The sequence below is a fragment of the Thermobia domestica genome, chromosome 9 (assembly GCF_964235325.1).
Source record: "Thermobia domestica chromosome 9, izTheDome1.hap1.1, whole genome shotgun sequence".
In the NCBI taxonomy this organism is placed as follows: domain Eukaryota; kingdom Metazoa; phylum Arthropoda; class Insecta; order Zygentoma; family Lepismatidae; genus Thermobia; species Thermobia domestica.
In genome coordinates this window covers 7163445-7183255 of record NC_137462.1, presented here as the reverse complement: position 1 = coordinate 7183255, position 19811 = coordinate 7163445, and the positions used below count along the sequence as shown (strand labels likewise).

Genomic DNA, 19811 nt, shown 5'->3' with positions numbered 1-19811 from the left:
TTTTCGGTAGTTCACAGCTGTTAGAAAATAAAGTTTCTATGGTCAGTTAGTACCAGAGTTGCCAACTTTTCTTAAGAAAAATTCCTTTATATAGCCAATCTTTGGAGGCGGACCCTGTGGAGGGGTTGAAGGGGTTCTCTTCGTATCTCTTCGTGTTCTATCGGTTGGTGACGGCACCCGTCGGCTGCTTGCTTGTGTTTAGCTTTTCTAGGATTACAACCAGGAAGCAATTTATTGAAGACAGAGAAGAGTTTTTAAGTACTGGTGAACACAAAAACAGGTTTTTTGTTTTTTGACAAAACTGAAACCGGTTTGCTTTTTAAAATCAAGAACCAGTTTCCATTTCTAGAGCAGTTTCGTTTTCTATCAAGAACCAATTTTGGTTTTTAAAGCGGTCTCTTTTCATATCAAAAACCAGTTTCGGTTTCCAAACGGGTTTGGTTTTCTATCAAGAGCCAGTTTTTGTTTTTAAAGTTTCGTTTTCTATCAAGAAATAATTTCGGTTTTTAAACCGTTTTCGTTTCATATCAAGAACCAGTTTCGGTTTTTAAACCGGTTCTGTTTTCTATAAAGAACCAGTTTCGGTTTCTAAACCGGCTTCGTTTTCTACAAAGGATAAGTTTCGGCTTTTAAACCGGTTTGGTTATCTATCGAGAATCAGTTTCGGTTTTTAAATCGGTTTCATTTTCTACCAAGAATCAGCTTCGGTTTTTAAACCGGTTTCGTTTTCTATCAAGAACCAGTTTCGGTTTCTATCAAGAACCTGTTTCGGCTTTTAAACCGGTTTTGTTTTGTATCAAAACCCGATTTTGGTTTTAAAACCGGATCGGTTTCCCATCAAAAACCTGTCTCAACCGTTTTGGGAGAAAATTAAAATGTCTGTTTTTCAAACCAGTTTCCGGTTTTGCACATTCCTAGTTTTAAGTTCAACTTGCAACTGTTCCGTAGTGTTGAACTCTTCATTGTCTTTTACAAAAGCATTTCGTGGTGAAAGGATATTCTGTTTAATGTACTGTATTGCAGATTTATTCTCCAATCCCAGCAAGTGTTATCTGTGCTAAATAACAATAGAGATGTATGTTAAGAGCGATTTCTCTATATCCAGTTTGATCTAGATAGCTAGGGCTATTTCTGATTCGTCTACCATTTGAAAACTGGCATGCACTACAAGGAAATAGGACGAATATCAATTTATTTTATTGCCATGGTAATGTCAGGTGAAAAAGACAAAATCTCAAAATGGAAACCAGTGCGACGAGGATGGGATTCGAACCCACGCGGGCAGAGCCCATTGGATTAGCAGTCCAACGCCTTAACCACTCGGCCACCTCGTCACCTGTGCTGGAGCTAAAGCAAAATTGATAACTACGCGCCCGGACTTACGCCTATTGGACCGATTGCCTCCAACCGGACCCCGCGCTGGAGTCTAATTGAGTGGGGAATGGACGGTGAGAGCAAGTTCAAACTTCAATTTTAACCCGTGACTTTGACAAACTAAAAAATGAAATCTTTGAGTTTTACGTCCCACGGTTATGCCGGTTAGGCTAAAGGAGACGGTGATGATGAGTAATGAATGAAATGGTGGAATGAAGAAAGTGGGAGGAAACGGGAGAACCCCGAGAAAACCCACGCACACGGTGTTTGTTTTGACAAACTAAACTTTACGTATGGTACAGCGGGGGACACTTCTAAATGGTACACCTTAGCCGTAAATCTCCATATGGCTGTACCATTTAGAAGTGTCCCCCGCTGTACAAGTATGTGTTAGGTTTAGCTATTCATTTTCGCTTGTGGCTTTGGTATACCAACCAATACAGCATCACAGCATATAAGATACCTAGTAGTCTATTCCTTTACATAGAAGTGGCTAATCCCATTTAAGTCGAGAGCTTGCATCACGGTGGAAGAGCATAAAAAACTGAACGCAATTCGGTGTTTTGGATTTCTCCAGCAATTAAGTTACTATATCACTTTATTTTCTATCTTATTATTAGTTGCTGCTGCTGGTCAAGTATATCGACCATGCAAAAGAGTCATTTTTTCTGGCCACTTTTGGGATCACAAAACAATGAGAAAGAGCGAGCGAAACAAAAATATATATATATATATATATATATATATATATATATATATATATATATATATATATATATATATATATATATAAAAAGATTACGTGAACTCAGGCTCTGTTCAGGTTCGTGTTTTGATCAGTGAGTAATTATATGAAAGCTTTGATATTCGTATTTCCACCCTACTTCTCTCCACAATTTTCTTATTATTTATTTATTTTGGTTCTTTGGGCGCGACTTTTCTCTGTTCCTTCTCGCAGTGGGTTGGTTCTGGGTACTTACACAAATTTATAGTATGTTAATAATGGAAAAAAATATCTTTAAGTTTAACGTCCCACGGTTATGCCGGTTAGGCTAAAGGAGACGGTGATAATGAGAGATGAGTGAAATGGTGGAATGAAGAAAGTGGGAGGAAACGGGAGAACCCCGAGAAAACCCACGAGCACGGTGTTTGTCCACCACACAGTCCACACGGCGCGAGCTGGAATGAACCGGGGACCCCAAGCACCGGAGGTGAATGCTCTACCACTGAGCCACCGCGCCCCCATGTTAATAATGGAGTGATTTATGTAAGGAATATTATCATGAACAGAGAATAAAATGCTTTTAAATTGTAAAAGAGTATTACAGCCTTTATATTTTAATGGTATTACTAATTCATGCGTTCACATTTTTTGTTAAAAAAAAAAAACTTCTCTATTATCAAATATGCCTTTTATGCCAATCATAGATGTTCACAGAATAGCGTATATTTTGTGAAAATTTTAGAACTAGAGCACTGAGTATATTAAAAGGGCTCAAGCTCAGAAAATATGGATTTTGAAAAAAATCTCTCCCCAGAACTATAAATTCTTCCTTCCCTCCCGAGTTGCAAGTGTCTGAACTTAACATTAACTACTGGTTGAGGTTCATTTGTAACTTGTTACATGGAGAAGTTAATTTATCTCACAGAAGATTCTCATGTAGTTCAGTACGTCATACGAGGGGGAGTCAAAACGTTTCCGGAATTCTGTTTTAGATCATTATTACCACAATATAAGTAGGATTACTACACCACGGGCGTCTCTGGCGGGGGGAACAGGGGGGACGCATCCCCCCAAATATTTTGAGTACTAGATAAGTGAAGCAAAGCTGAAAGTGTATTTAGATCTATATGGAAGAAGTAAAAACATATACAGAACAAATTATGTCTGTTCTTAAACAATTAGGTTAATGTGATTAAAATGTCCGCCCGACGTGTGTCACTTTCAAAGAAATATATTTGAAAAAAAAAATACATTTCTTGGTTAGTCAAATTAGTCTCGTCTGCAGGTGCACTATTTTTTCGTTGTTTACCCAGCAACAATTGATTCCCATGACGAAGGAAAACTGGAGAAGGGAAGGAAAGGGTGTATAGCTACGAATTAAGAAGGGAAATCTATAAAGTCAGGGAACTATACAATAGAAACAAAAGTGACAAGAGGAATTTAAAAAAAGATTGAGAAATTTGAATATTATATATAAGGGTAAATTATATATAAGTACTGTAGAAGGGTAGCAAGGGACAACTACTATGACAATATAGAATCTAAAGATAGAAATGAGTATTTAATGAGCGAATTGAGTTTGAGGAAGTTGGAAAGAACACATTATGAGTTGGATGACAGCAAGAATAAACCTTACATTTTAGACATTAAAACGGAAAACGAAGTAAACGAGGATGGTTCATTGGACAAATTCAAAAAACATACAGCTAAATGAAGAACAAAAAGGTAGATAATATACATTTTGACGTAACTTTAGTTGGGGTCTACAAAATTCTAGGCGTCCCCCCCCCCACAATTTTAACATGCCAGAGACGCCCATGGCTTACACAATTACTTAATCGCCTTCAAAATTGGCACCTTTGGAACACACACACACACACACACACACACACACACACACACACACTTGTTCCACCTCTGCTGTGATTGATGGAAACACCGACGAAAGATCCTTTTTGGTATCTTCCGAAGTTCAGCCATCGCGTTAGTTTTCATCTCTTCTATGTTGGCGAAACGAAAAAGGCCCGTTTTCACTTTGGGAAGAGCCAAATATTCGATGGTGCTAAACTGTTTTTAAGGCTATCGAAGTCTCTGAATCAGATATTTCCTAATTTACACATGAACTTGATCGCATGAACTTTCCCAATTTACACGCGTTACTCGATCTGTGAAATTGTATCAAATGATCACTTCGTACTCCTCCGTTTAGCTACACTATTCGTGCACTGCCTGTTAAGACGTGTCTACACTTGTTAAATTCATAATTAGACAACTTATGGACTGTATTGCACAAGATTCATTATGATTGCATCACAAATGCCAGAACTACAACATTCTGGGAACTTATGACTGCTTCTCGTATGTAATAATATATTATTTATTTATTTATTTATTTATTTATTTACTTATTTATTTATTTTTACGCTTTGTGTTTCAGATCGCATCTTTTCTTGAATAATCTTTTCCCGATGAGACTGTTATTTTTGCTGATAGAGGCGCTGATGTTTTTGACAATCGGCGCCAATGCTGGGATTTTATTTCCCAGAGAATCAGAGAACCGGGAGCTCCGTTCCCTGGATGGATTGTGGGATTTCCGTGTTTCTCCAGACTGGGATCAGAATGTTGGTTTCAGAGATTCTTGGTTTAAAAGGAGATTACGAGAGGTAAGTACGTTCACCCATGTCACAAGAGAACAACATTTAGTATATAATAGTCGTTGGCGTGGAAATACTTCGGCCACCCACACATGTAGATGTTGAGTTACAGATTCTATCTCTACCTCTGTCAAATTCACAAAATTATTTTACCGTTAGCATAATCAATTTAAACCGATTTTTCCATTACTTACTCTTCTCAAACTGCACCTGGTATGTTAATGCTAGATTTTTGTATTTCATTAGTAGTGTTTTATAAGGATAAGTCATAAGTCTTGCAATATTTTCCCAACTCAAACAGCAGGCATGTGTATACGCCGCATAATTGACCATAAGCACAAAGTCAAACTCGCTCCAGAGGTAGTGTGACAAGCGGACTATTTAACGCGGTGGCCACCACTCCGTCAGTTTTTCGTGGCAGTGGTAATGAGTCCTCAACAACGACTGACGCATGAACTGTTACTGCACGAGTTCGAACTCGGGCATAACGCCGTGCCAGCAACCTAAATCATTTGTCATGCGAAAGGAGAAGGCCCAGTGAACAGTGCATCAGCAACTTTGTGCAGTACGGCCATCCAAGGGTAAGACATCATGTGGTCATACGACACGTCATTGAGGAAAATCCATCAACCAGCACACAACAATTGTCAAACCAACTCGGCATTCCCAGTCCCCTGTAGTGCGTCACTTTCACGAGCTCGGAAAAACCATCAGGAACTCATTTCGGAGCATTGTTCCTCATGAATTGATCCCAGCTCAGGCCCAGAGGAAATTAGATGTGTGCCGACTGCCGACAACTGTTGCAAAATCGATGTGATATGCGTTTCTCGAAACGGATTGTCACATGCGACGAATAGTGAGTATTTTACCGAAATCTGAACGTGCAAAAATAATGGTTAAAAGAGCGCCAACTTCCAGAACTGGTCATCAAACAGATTCGTTTCGAGCATAAAGTCATGCTCTATGTGTGATGGAACTAAGAAGGAGTAATTCACTTAGAGTTCTTTCCTAACGGTCGTACCCTCAATGTCTACCTTTATTCCGAATATTTTAAATTGATCTATGTTGCACTACGCCAAAAAGAAAAAAATATCCTACATTGGTGAGCCGAAACCGCGTCCTGTTGCAACAAGATAACGCAAAATTACACTCGGCTCCATAAACGCAATTAAAAAGGTCAGGAACTAATGCCACATTCGGCATACAGTCCTGACCTAGCCCCTTCAGATTTACTCACTGTTCCGGTCCATAGCCCGCTTCCTGAAATCATGATGTTTCACAAACGAACAAGAGGCGGAAACAGCAATGATTGACTTCTTTCCTTCTAAAGAGAGGACATTGTGTCGAGGAACTGATAGGAAAATGATTAGACAGTCTAACACGAGTGACTGACTATACTTTCAATGTTCACCTGCTTACATTGTACTGTAATAAATACAAGTATGTCGCGTACCATAATATTGCAAGACATTATTAATCATGTATTTCATTTACTACCAATTACTTGTGTTATTGGCAATACTCTTTACCAGGGGCACACTTACCAGGTCGAACCCTCCCCCTTCAAAACTTCCTAAGTCAATATACATTCGTACAGTTTTTAATAAAACTATATTGTTTAGCAGAGAAGTGATTCATGTAGCAAATCAATCATAAAGTATAAGAGAAATGATTTGATCTTACATTTTATTTGTACTGATATTTCTCTTCTTATGAAAATAATCTACATCTGTCATTTTTTCTCTGAAAATATAGGTGGAGGTACACTCATGTCCAAAATAATTGTCGCATATCTATAACTGTCTTCTGGTAAGAATATAATTTGATAATGATATTGCAGGGTACTTTTAATATTGATACTACGTGTATAATCGCGAAATGTATATTTGTGGTAAATTTCATAGGAAAATAATTATAAACACGAAAATTAGAATGAGAAAACCAAAATGTTGCTAAATGGACACGAAAGTTTTATTTTCGTTTTATTGTTCTTATTTACTGCTCTTTTGACATGAAATTTGCCACATACACATCTTTGCCGATTATACACATACTAACATTATAAGAAATAACGGGCGAATTCGTTATCAAATTATATTCATACAACAACATATTTATAGAGGTGCGACAATAATTTTGGACATGAGTGTACTTTACAATTACTTATCATCTTTTCGGGTGCAGAATAATACCTGTTCAATACTAAAGATATACCACATTGACTTGATCCCTAGTCTCCCGTTGCTATCGGCTCATGAAATTCCACTCGCTTAGCAACAGCTGAACCCTTCTTGGCTCAACTCATGGGTGTGTGAGTTTTAGTTCGCATTTTTGCCACGGCTCAATTGGCAGCACAATACATAGACATCACGCAGTGGCTTGGCTTACTGTGGCTTACTGTACCCCCAACAAAAAGTTGTGGGTGTGTTGGTACAAATTAAAATTCAGGACGACGAGGATGGGATTCGAACCCACGCGGGCAGAGCCCATTGGATTAGCAGTCCAACGCCTTAACCACTCGGCCACCTCGTCCCTTAACTTCTGTCTAACACTATATAATGTTGGTGATAATTTAAATCTTGGACTTGGGCTATGTTACGTAATATCAAATAATGAATATCTAAGGACATCGTAATAAAACCCCTTCAAATGAACATTTTATTGGATTCGTTAGTAGCACTAAGTGCAATTATATGAGGTGATTTTCTGAAACAATAATCTGTATTCAGCATCAGAAGCTATTGTTTTAATAGATCATAAATGGACTATCGTGATTGATTTCTCATATCCTAATTTATGGCGTCTCCGTGCTATTCATGATTTATCAAGTTCGTGCTTCTACGACAAAATGGATTTCATGTACTCTGTAACGGTATAATTGCATCCAATTGACGTCATCTAATGATTGTTTCTTGTGCGAGTAACCAAGAACATGTAACAGTACCATTTTTTGTTTATATAGAAATCAGTCTTTAGTTATTAATCGCAAGAATTGAAGTAGAAATTTCCAGTTATTTTTATCATTTTAAAACACACAATAACACACTTCATTCTTAACAAAAACCTATTCACAAAATTTACTTTAGTGATTAAATTGTTATCTTAATAAGTACTTCACAATGAAAACGGAAAATTACCTCTGAATTCATATACTAAGCCATATCAAAAGGAAATGTTATCAGTTATCAGGATAATAACACTTCAAAGGCTTTCTTTCAAAGAAGTATATGATTCAAATTAAGGTTAAATTGTAATTTGAAAAAAAAAAAAAGTGAATGGTTGTCAAACATGATGTGTTCCCTCCAATTCTTTCAGCAATATAGGATATATATATATATATATATATATATATATATATATATATATATATATATATATATATATATATATATATATATATATATATATATATATAGGGTGTTTCCGAATCATGGTTTAAATTGAAAAGATAATAATTCTGTATCAAAAAGGGGAAAAAACTAGTTGTCCGAAAAATAATGTACCAAAAAAAAAAAAAAATCTCGAGTCTCCTAATGCGATAGAATACTTTATATATTGAAAACAAGATATATATGCAGCGTGCGCGGCAGGCTCGTATCCACGAGGGGCTAGGGGGCCGTTCCTCCCTAAATTTTCACTGCTCCCTAAAATTTTCACAATAGACTTGCAAATGAACTATAATATGGTTGGGTCGGGCTCCCCCTAACTACTACCAGGTCCCCCCCTACATTTTTGGGCTGGCTACGGACCTGGTGCGCGGCATCATATTTACTTTTCCATCATTCAAAATCATAGTATGGGAGTTGAGTGATCTATCATTGAGTCACCATTCCCCCCTTTATATTCATATTTCATGTACTGATTTATAACACGTAATTAATTCTATGATAAGCTGCCTTTTGATTTGGTATTTTTTTTAAAAAAAAAAGTGGTAAGGATTTGATATCTGATGCACAGAAACCTTGATTTGATTGTTAGAAAGACCAGAGCTGGTTAAAAAAAATGACATGTTTGATACCAACTTATGTTTTACGTTGATTTGCTAAGATTTGAATCAAAAGGACACATAATTGCATTGTTTATAAAAGACGCATATACGTATATATAGCTATATAGACTATGATGTTATTGGTATTACGTGTTTTTGCGTTATAATTAGCTTGTACAGCGGTGGACACTTCTAAATGGTACAGCCATATGGAGATTTACGGCTAAGGTGTACCATTTAGAAGTGTCCACCGCTGTACGTTCTTACTAAGATGAGAACCTTGTGAAAACGTTGCAACATTTGTTCGGTAAAACTGGTTTCTCAACGGAAGTTTGGCAACAGCACGCAACGGGCTCATTGGTTAATGCCAAATGTCAATTCGATTGTTGCCTAGTATAGAAGATCTTTTTTCTTTTGTCTTATTTTTAATGCTCAGTCCATATTAGATCACTACGAAACCCAATCCCACTGATAGAGATGAACACTCTGAAGCCATCCAGTAGTTTCTATCCTGTGTTATGCTAACAGATTTTCTCCTCACAACTCGATTCAACTTCCAGTCACTGTGTTCATACTAAGGATGGCCACATTTTCCGGAAAAACGGAAAACGGAAAATGTTTTTTTCCGGAAACCGGAAAATTGAAAACGGAAGACGGAAAATTCCGGAAAAACGGAAAATGTGATATCCGGAAACCAGAAAACTCTTTTTCCGGAAATGGCCATCCCTAGTTCATACCTCAAACGCTGTCTTATCTAAAAGCAACAGATTAAAATAAACGAAAACTTCTTTTAGACAGGGGACGTGATAGAGATGCCTGTTCCAGCCAGCTACAACGACATCACCCAAAATAAAACGTTAAGGGAATACGTCGGTTGGGCCTGGTATGACAGAGAGTTTTTCGTTCCTCAAAGATGGCATCATCAGAAGACGAGGGTATGGCTGCGATTCGGAAGCGTCCATTACAAAGCTTTAGTAGTAAGTATCCATTTATTCTTTTTTTAAAGACCTCTCAGTAACCTGGTTTAGTTCTGACTAATTGTAATTACAGTGTAGTATTGATATTAAGGTGGATCACTAGGTGTTGTTGGTGCTAAGCTAAATACTGCTTGAATAGTGCGGCGTTGCCAGATAGTGTCGAGTGTTTACTGATGCCAGATAATAAAGGAAGTAATCATGGAATTCTGCTTGGATAATTACTGGAGGAATTAGTTTTGAACCCTTAACGCAATTCACAGCTAAATTCCACTTCTCGAACTGTAACGCTAGAACCCAGGAATTAAACATACAAATTTGGCAACAACGCATTATGGCGTTCTGCGCAAGTTTGTTCTCAAAATCTATTTCCTTAAATGTAAATTAATATTTAAATAAAATGTGAAACATAACACGAAAAACAGTCAAAGAATATATATATTTTGTAATAAAATCGTTACTTTAAAGTACTTTACACATTCAAATACACATTCATAAAATTGAGCACTTCTAGTAAGATCTAACAGCAAGTGTCATCTTGTGTGTTCATTGTAAAACAAAACAAATATTTTCTTTTATTTGTTACCTTTTTCGATATCAGAAGACACAACCAAATGAATCAGTGTCTTGTGTTGTAGCTGAAACATAACTTTATCATATAGTACAATATTTATAACATATAACGTTCCATTGCGCAGTAGTTAAGGAAATGAGATGAAATATGTACTGACTTCCGGGTGGTGATCCACCTTAAAGCACGTTTGTTCTGAAGGTACATAGTTTTGAGACTAAGAATTATGTACGTGAGAAACCCGAAAATAAACGAAACAGTTTCATATTGAAGTCTGAAACTACGACAATCTTCCAAACTAGACGAATTCAATACTTTACCTGGAAGTAGTACTAGGTACAACTATAACTTCAGGTTGCAATCGAATATAGAACCCGCTCCTCGGACACTGAATCAAAAAGCCATTACTCGTTATCTCTTACTGTCTTTGCTCTAAGAAGATTAAAATTGCTAGTAGTAGTTTCAGTGGCGTAGCACACTTTTGCGCCCCCCCCGCAAAGTATAGAGAAGGGGCCCTAGTTGTAAAGCCGATAGAAGTAAGATTGAAGTTCTACTTCTGTAAATCTTTATTCATAGCAAGACTTCGGGGCCCCCCCGCACTGCGGGGGTTGCGGGGGCAGCTGCTACGCCACTGAGTAGTTTATATCTATTTATATCTATTATTTTCTGTTGCAATAGAGGAATAAAATGAGAAATTCGATTTTAAATAACCGCTTATCGATATCTCTGACCATGTTTGTTCTGATACCTGTTGGCAGATATGGCCACTGTACGTATAAGACTTTCGATACTTACGCATACCATGGTTTGGAAGTCTGATAATTACTACTTCTTCAGATTGTGCAGACTGCAAAATGAGTCACATTGAACCGAAATTAAAGGTTGAACTCCCACTCTTATACCTCTTGTGTCAAGTGATGTAATAGCTCTCGTTTGGATCATTTGACATAGCTTTGTATTCTTCCATACCCTGAGCCTTGTACATTTGCTTCTCTATATCTTGTATTATCTGGTCAGATTATGTTAATTACTGCCTTTCTGTTGGAACTTTTCCTTCTGCTACTCTCTCCAAATACATTAGCATAATTCCTCCATGTCTCATAATGTTCTGATTATCCTGTCTCTTCTTTTCGAATCATTTCCAATACTCGTTCAGTTGGTACTTTATCCATGCATCTACTGCAACATTTTTTCTGTAGCATTACGTACATTTCGGAGACTTCTATTCATCGTTTTTCTTCTCTCAGATTCCGTGTTTTACATCCATACAACGACACACTCCATATACGAGCTTTCACCAGTCTTTTCTTGAGTTCCATGAAGTGGCCAGAAGTTTTAAAAAATATCATCTTCATAAGTATTCTGCCATTATTGGCAGATCACTTGCCAGAACTGAGAAGCTTCCATGCTCCACGGTCTTTCACTTCATCTTCACGTACGATTTTTGTGTTTTGATATCGTCCATCAATTGTAACCTCTTTCTCTCTCTTTGCTCCCAACATATCATCTAGCATGTCTCTCATGATATAGTTCTTTCTTCGCCAGTGTCCCAACTAGTCTTCTCAACGGCTCGAGCGGCTCGGCTCAGGCTCAGTCACTACCGAGCCGAACCGACAAGTGAGCCGAGCCAACAGCTTACCCGAGCCGATGGCTCACCACAACCAAGCCGGTTCGAGCCAATGGCTTACCTGAGCCGAGTCGATGGCTCATTGCAACTGAGTCGGTTCAAGCCGATGGCTCACCTGTGTGGAGCCGAACCGAGCCATGGCTCATTCCAATCGAACTGGGTCAAGCTGTTGGCTCAGTTGAACCGAGTCGAGCCGAGCCGTTGACATCACTAGTCCCAAATAGCTTCTTTTCCTCTTTTGAATAATATTCAAAACTGTTCTTTTTTCACCCACTATTTCTAACACCTTCTCACTCGTTTTCCGCTCGGCCCAACTAATTCTCTTTAAAAATATTTATAATATCATTATTCAAGTGGCTTCTAATTTTCATTATTTCGGATTTGCAGATAGACCAAATTTCATTAAAATATAACTAATAAAATGCATTATTTTCAATAAGTTAACGTTTACCTTGTCCAACATCTTTTCAGAAGCGTAGGACATCTACAGAGGTGTTTATATAAAATTACAGAAACTTATTAACAGTGCTTTTGTGCAAGGGTGCCGATTTCTCTGGAAATCTGAAGGGGGGGGGGCATTCAGATGCAGAAGGCATATATGAGGATTTTAAAGACAAATTGCATTCAAATTATGTCAAATATTGTATATTGATAAATACAATGCGGGGCTCACATGAGTTTTTTGGGGGGGCAGGCTCCCGGCCCCCCTGGGATCGGCGCCCTTGCTTTTGTGGCTTTGATGCTGGAAGATTTTACTCAGTATCATTAATAATCGAATAGGATATTTTCACAATTTATACTAATAATTATTATTGTTGTTTCAGTGGGTGAACGGCCATTATGTCACAAGCCACGAGATGGGCCATTTACCATTCCAATGTGACGTCACTGGCGTATTGCGTTTTGGTGGAAGAAATAGGTTAACAGTAGCCGTTGATAATACTCTAACATCCTATACTATTCCCCAGGGGCGGGTTGTAGAAATCGGAGGGTAAGTACACACATGAGCTCACTGACATAAAATAACGGGTACTTCGAGTTGATATGGAAAGTTGAAATTTGACATGATTTTAGCTTTTCGGGACTAACCCACAGGAAAATTGCCAAAAGTATTTTTTTTAATTTTTAGGGGATCTAAAGGGGAGATGTAAAAATCTTCCATTTTATTTAAACAGGCGTTTACCTTGGCATACAAAAATGTATCTTTTAGGTAGTTAAAATAGGAAACATAAAATTCGGTAATATTGTGAGTTTAAGAGGTCCGAGGCCATAGGCCAAGTAAACGCGGAGGTCTAGAGGTGAAGCTTCTAGCTGGCCAAATTCAGGAAATATTAAGAACAAATGCACGAAATTCACTCTTGATTCAAAGGCTGATGCACGAGAGATGCAAGGCCTTAGTTCCAGGAAACGTCATATTCAGTTGAAACTTGTATATGAGTTGCACGCCAATTAGGATACTTTTAGAAATATTTTTTAAAAATCATGATGGAAGAACCAATTTTATGGGAGTTTTTGTAATTTCCATAGAAATTCAATAAAATTTCCCTCTTATTTCCGACGACTTAAGTGACACTGATAGGCAGGATTCGGCGTTTGAAAGCCTATCGAATTACAAATAAAACATATACAATAAAACATGTATAATTTGTATCCTTGGCTGAATTAGACTGTGAGATAAGAGAATTTTAAATGAACTTCAATTAAATCACGAAACTAAGTCAAACAAGCTTTCAATCTGACCAGAATCCAATTCTTTTGTTTCTTAACCTCCTGAGACCCGAGCATTTATTTGTTAAGAAATGTTTATGAAATTTTGTATATTAGGTAACAATAGACCCAATAGTACATATTAAAAAACCATTTTGTCATACTGCTTTCCTATTGATCAGTAATGGGTCGAATTGTACGCAGTACTTTGGGTCTCAAATTGCTATGTATTGCATACAATACACAAGGAAAATTGTATATTTTCCTTCGTAATATAAGCATAAAATATGTAAATCATTAAACTTGAAATTTACTGCACTATGTTTTGTTTTCTGAGAAATTATTCAATCAATGTACCTGGATCTGATGCGTCCATAACCCCAATTGTCTTCTTCCCACCTTCAGCAGACAATAGAGCCACCTGTAGGTAAAAACAAAAACCAGCTGCCTTTTCTGCAGTAATTTTGACACTTCCCGAATACAATAACCGAGATTTGGGCATGTTCTTAAATATTCATAGCCATGACGGACGTTCGAAAAACGTATTGTAAGCAATACGCAGGGTCTCAGGAGGTTAATACGTAGTCATTTGTGGGCGAACATCAGTGTTAAAAGTTTGACACAGAATTGGAATATTAATAAAGTTGTTTTATGAGAACGACTTTATGCAGAAACAGACCAACGTACAAAGCTAAATTGACGAAAGAAAACAAAATACTTGTGTTCTTTCTGACAATTTGTGAAAGTTAAGTGTTAAATTTAAATCCGACTTCCTTAAAGTGTTTAAGTGTTTGAAGGATTTATGCAAAAATAAGATCAATTTTTCTCCATCTAATGTTGATATTAACTTGATTTTTCAATATTATGGGTTAGTCGATCTCTGCATATCAGATCTCTGTTTATAGTTACAGATATTCAACGCCACGACTACGTCAGAGCTACACATTTGATTTCTTCAACTACGCTGGAATCCATCGTCCAGTATACCTGTTCACCACGCCAAGTGTTTACATTGACGACATCACAGTTACTACAGATATTGATGGCAATTCAGGTAAAAGCAATTTATCTATATATTAAAATGCTTGAAAAGTTGATATGTTTGTGAACGTTTATATGTTTGTGGCCAGTCCTTTCGACTGTGAGTTCTCGGAAACCATAGGCTCTAAAAAGATGCCGTTTCACTGATCGATTGCAAATTTTGTGTAGATTGTTCAAATCTAATTGAATATTTTTTTTAAAAAAATATTATATTTTCTTCATTACATTATTTCTTTATTACATATTTTAAGGGTACAGTGGAAGTGTTGAAATTTTAAAGAAGTAAATCATCATATCCTACGAGTTATACATTCCAACATCACATATTCGCATATGGGAGTTGTATATCTCCCAGGCGCTTGTTTCATAGCCAAATGATAATGAAAAACGAAGGATAACCATTTCTCCAGTCTAAGATGAATCTTTATTATTTGGGATCTTTTGACCAATGAACACCATATATCACTGACATTATAATTAATTGTGTGTGTAATGTATTTGCTTATTACATACTGCATACAAAAAAAAAGAAAAAGAAAAGAAAACGTTGGTCATACATGAATTAGAAACTCCAACCGGAAGTAGGCTCAAATCTTGCAAACGGTGCGAGATACTGAAAAAATAATCAAAAAAATCTTCTCTTTATGATACCCGTTGCCGATTTTTATCAAGATGTCTTTCACTTATGTTTATAAAGGGACATGTACAGATTGTGAGAAATGACAAGGAGATTCATACTTATATGTGAATAATGCGCTTTGTAGAGAGCGCAGGTTCAGCTAGTCTTTCAATAAATAAATAAATAAATAAATAAAATATATTACAGCAATTTTGGAGGGTATTATTACACATGAAGGGACAAAACTAATTGCAATAATTATCAAGACCTAACGCCTTGGGGCGCTAAATCAATTGAAATCACACACTTTTCGATATTTCCTATCTTGTTTGCTCTGTGGAAACAAGTATTGAAACCGGAAGTACTAGTGAATTCCAACTGCTTTTCGTTTTGCTAAGCAATTATGGGAGATAATGATATTCTCTTCAGACACTGAATCGATTGAAAACGAAAACGTTTCTCGATATCTCTTACCATTTTTCCTCTGATATCTGTCGACAGACAGACGGACAAATCCGTTCTATAAAACTTCCAACAGTTATGCATAGATAATTTGGAAGTATAATAATAATAATAATAATAATAATAATAATAATAATAATAATAATAATAATAATAATAATAATAATAATAATAATAATATTTTGTTCAAAAATGTATAACAAAGCTTTCTCATTTTGCTTTCTTAAAAAACTGATACAGCTTATATCACTGTTAAAATCTTGATGTCACTTTATCTTAGTGGCGTACGTAAGGGGGTTTCGGGGTTTCACTTTCCTTAAGCAGGATGTTGTGAAAAGTAATCAATATATATATATATATATATATATATATATATATATATATATATATATATATATATATATATATATATATATATATATATGACGTTTGTCCTGAACGGATTTAAAATTAAATGTTTGTCATCTTTCCTTGATGAAACCCTGTCTACGCCACTGACCTTAGCTAAAAGTACTGTACATATTTATCTAGAACATGAGCATTAGTAAAAATCAGAAATCGTCTTTTATTGTCGATCAATAGTAATGTCTAGTTACTAATTATCAGGTCATTACTGACGTATGAGAATATGGAGGGCTGTGGTTTTAATCATGAGAAGGTCAAAAGGTCAGTAAATGATGTTTCTATTTCCATGTTAGGAGCTTCTTCTCAAAACAACATAGCAACCTTCCAAGTACTTCTACTTTCTCCATTATTTTACTCAATTTATGGGCAAACACAAACCTCTGTCAGAAGAAACAATCTCAGGTATGGAGAGGCATGCAAGTTTCAACTATCTTACGAAATTAACGAACAAAAGAGATTCACACGTATGACTAAAGCGTATTCCCCGATTTATTTCCCGGTGTAGGTGCGTTCCTCGGTTACAACCCCGAGTAGTGATTCGAATACGACCATAGATCCCGTCTCATGTAGTCTCGGTGCTGAAAAGGGAGTTGAATGCCAATCAACCAACAATATAAAGCAAAAAATAATTACAGAATATTTGAAATTACAAGAAAAATACAGTATTAATTTGTTAACATTATAGGTAGTATGTGCATAAAGAGTATGTCCCACCGTTAGGAAAAGAAACAACAATCTTCTTATTGACAATGTATTTTGCTTCATACATAGTACATAAAATAAATAATTTCTCACACCAAAATAAAAAAAAAACTGTTAGTTATGATTGGTAACGAGAAATATGTTTTCGGCATCACAAAAGTTAGTGTTTTTTTTTTCGATTATATCGAAAACTACACGTGAGAAGTTGGTTAAGTTGATTTTGAGTTTAACGTTCCGTTCAGCAGCGAGGCGATACGAGACGTGGGCCTACTGATTAACGTGGAATCCGAACCACATGAGCTCCCGCCGGGAATCTAACCCGGGTCTCCCATGCCAAACGTACGTTAACCACTTAGCCACGAAGGAGCTCTAGGTAAGGATTTGGTCTACTCTCAAGAATTTAATCTTGTTCAATTTGATGCGACTGATATGTGTTATATTTGGACAATATTTCAGTTGATAAATTAAAATTTAAGAGTTGTTGATTATTTCAGGCTAATCATATTATGTACAGTCATTTTACTAGTTTCATAATCAATAGCGGATCTAGAAGGTAAGAACTGAGAGGGAGCGGCTAGAACCCAGATTATGATAGGTATATCATGAATTTACTATAAACTTTCAAAATATATATAAAAAATGGCCTAAATTATTTTGTCGCCTAGAAAACTGGCGGGGTCCTACGCCCATGGCACCAGGCTGAATCCACGATCCTCAACAAGTGGCACGGGTCCCATACATTATCAATATTTAGGTGTATAAATTAATTAGTTTTTCTCCATTTTCTCAAGCAAACATCACTAAAATATTCAATCGAAAGGAAATAGTAATTATACCAATATTTAAATTAAAAGTTCCTTCCATGTGAACAACAAAAATATGGAGATCAATCCTCAAGGAACACGAAAAATTCAGATTGACCTTTTTTATTATTATTTTCGTGAAATGATTTTTTCAAAATTTCCGAGCCTTGTTAGAGACACGACGTGCGGTAGTTGGAGTTAAGTAATTGAAATTAGAACATAAGAGATATTTGAAATTCTACGAATATTAAGAGTCAACAATCTGTAAAAAGCTAGGCCATCTTCGGTAGAAGGTAATAGTATACATGAGAACCCCCTGATCTGCGTTTACCACTTCTACATGAAATACCATAAATTTTCTACGTAGTGCAATAGTAAGAAGTATCCATGTGCACAAGACATGCGATATGCGTTAAATTCCTCCCCCCCCATATACACACATAGTCATAGATAAAGTACAAGGGTACTACACATGCAGATATAAAGTACAGGTGCGTTCTTTTTTATTTTCGTATCAGTCGATAAGTAAATAAAAGTCGCTTTGTTACCCCCTTTGTAAGTTCGTACATACTCAATGAATAATCCCTAAAAGTATGAGCGTCCTGCTCCTTCGGGAACTGATGCAGCTTCATGTATACTATATCCGTTAAATAAATAAAACCATCGAATAAAACGCTTTTTGTATGCAAACGAAGAAATTCTTTGTGTTCATATATAGACAGACTATTTTGAACAACCGGCTGCTTTTGATGCACATCGTTTTCTCACTATTACGTAAATTGAATACTTGTGTTCAAGCAAACATCAGGTTTGTTATGGAGAGGAGCATAATTTAACCTGGTAAGAAAAAAAGAAAACTTGCATTAATAAACTTTCAATCTTTCAAAGACATATGTTTACCCAGTTACTTCACTGACCTTAGAGAAATGAAGTTATTGTCTTGTGAAAATATGCTGACATATTGATTGTCACGAAAAGTAAGATTTCAAATGTCAAGGAATCAAGGAAACCATGACAATGTTTGGCTTTCTCTTAACGTCTTCTGAAAAGATAACTTTTTCAATCGTTTGTAGTGTTGGTAGTTTAGCAGAATATTTTCTACTATTGAACAATTTGCAATTGCAATCACGTTTCATCTTTTCTCTTCTTCAGCATAAAAATTCAAGGATAAAAGTTAACCATTTGAAACAAGATATTTACAAAGTATATTTATAAAGCAAGGCAATTTTGTATCAAACTACTAGTGATGCCAACGGCAAAGCAAATTTCCGTAGTAGTGAAACGTATTGCTGGATACATGCTGTTAAAACAATAAGTTCAAGGTTCGTATATACACTACAGGTTGCGCCAGCCCAATCGTTGGATGTGTGACGTCACCGGGTAAGCAGACGCGAGTATTTTCTTGCAGCAAAATTCCTGTCCAAAGCCACAAAATTTCCCGATGTGATGCAAAATTTCCCGCTAACCTAAATATAGTTTACATCTAGTAGTAAACAATTTTAAAAAATACGGCTTTAGACAGACTATGATGTGCAATGGAATTCATTCTCGTAGTATAAAAAGGTATTATTTATAGTTATGCATGATAAGGTAAAAAAAAATTTTTTTAAAAAATACTGTGTACACTTTTTTGTAACGAACACTATGTCGTTCTTTATGGTTTGGAAGGGAATGTTATGTGTATCACTTTTCAGTGTGTATATCACTTGTCTTCTTCCTTCTTTTAGGAATTGCGGTTTAATTTAAGGTGCAGATATCTGTCCCTGTCGTCTGTCACCAATTATTTAAACGATATCAATCAATGAAAATGATCATAATTTAAACATAAATAAATGATTTAAAACAATAAAGATTTCTGCTTTTCGAATATTTTTATTAGTTTTGAAGATATTATAGAAAAACTAAAATTAGCGGTAGTTTTAATTTTGCTGAAGTGAAGACCCTTAAAGAAAGTCTTCGTAAAGTGAATCTGCACTCATGAATGCAACTCCTATTCTGAGAAACAATTTTTAAGGCATTAAATTAATTTCGTGAAGAAATAACTACATATAACAAGATAGCACATGATCTTTCCATACACATCATATACAGGCAGGGGGCGCGGTGGCTCAGTGGTAGAGCGTTCACCTCTGGTGCTTGGGGTCCCGGGTTCGATCCGAG

At 36.2% G+C, this 19811-nt stretch overlaps 1 protein-coding gene and 2 non-coding genes across 3 annotated transcripts in view; 1 reads left to right on the top strand and 2 right to left on the bottom strand.

Moving 5' to 3' along the window:
- LOC145694374 (beta-glucuronidase-like) overlaps nucleotides 1–19811 on the top strand; it is a 64494-nt gene that overhangs the window by 13339 nt on the left and 31344 nt on the right. The window contains exons 2-5 of the mRNA XM_081770540.1: nucleotides 4536–4761; nucleotides 9535–9717; nucleotides 12737–12903; nucleotides 14525–14673. Of these exons, the coding sequence (XP_081626666.1) occupies nucleotides 4567–4761; nucleotides 9535–9717; nucleotides 12737–12903; nucleotides 14525–14673 (694 nt within the window). The 5' untranslated portion in view covers nucleotides 4536–4566. The remainder of the gene's footprint in view (nucleotides 1–4535; nucleotides 4762–9534; nucleotides 9718–12736; nucleotides 12904–14524; nucleotides 14674–19811) is intronic.
- Nucleotides 1253–1334, bottom strand: TRNAS-GCU (transfer RNA serine (anticodon GCU)). Its single transcript has one exon. It is a non-coding gene; the product is annotated as a tRNA-Ser (tRNA).
- TRNAS-GCU (transfer RNA serine (anticodon GCU)) lies at nucleotides 7203–7284 on the bottom strand. Its single transcript has one exon. It is a non-coding gene; the product is annotated as a tRNA-Ser (tRNA).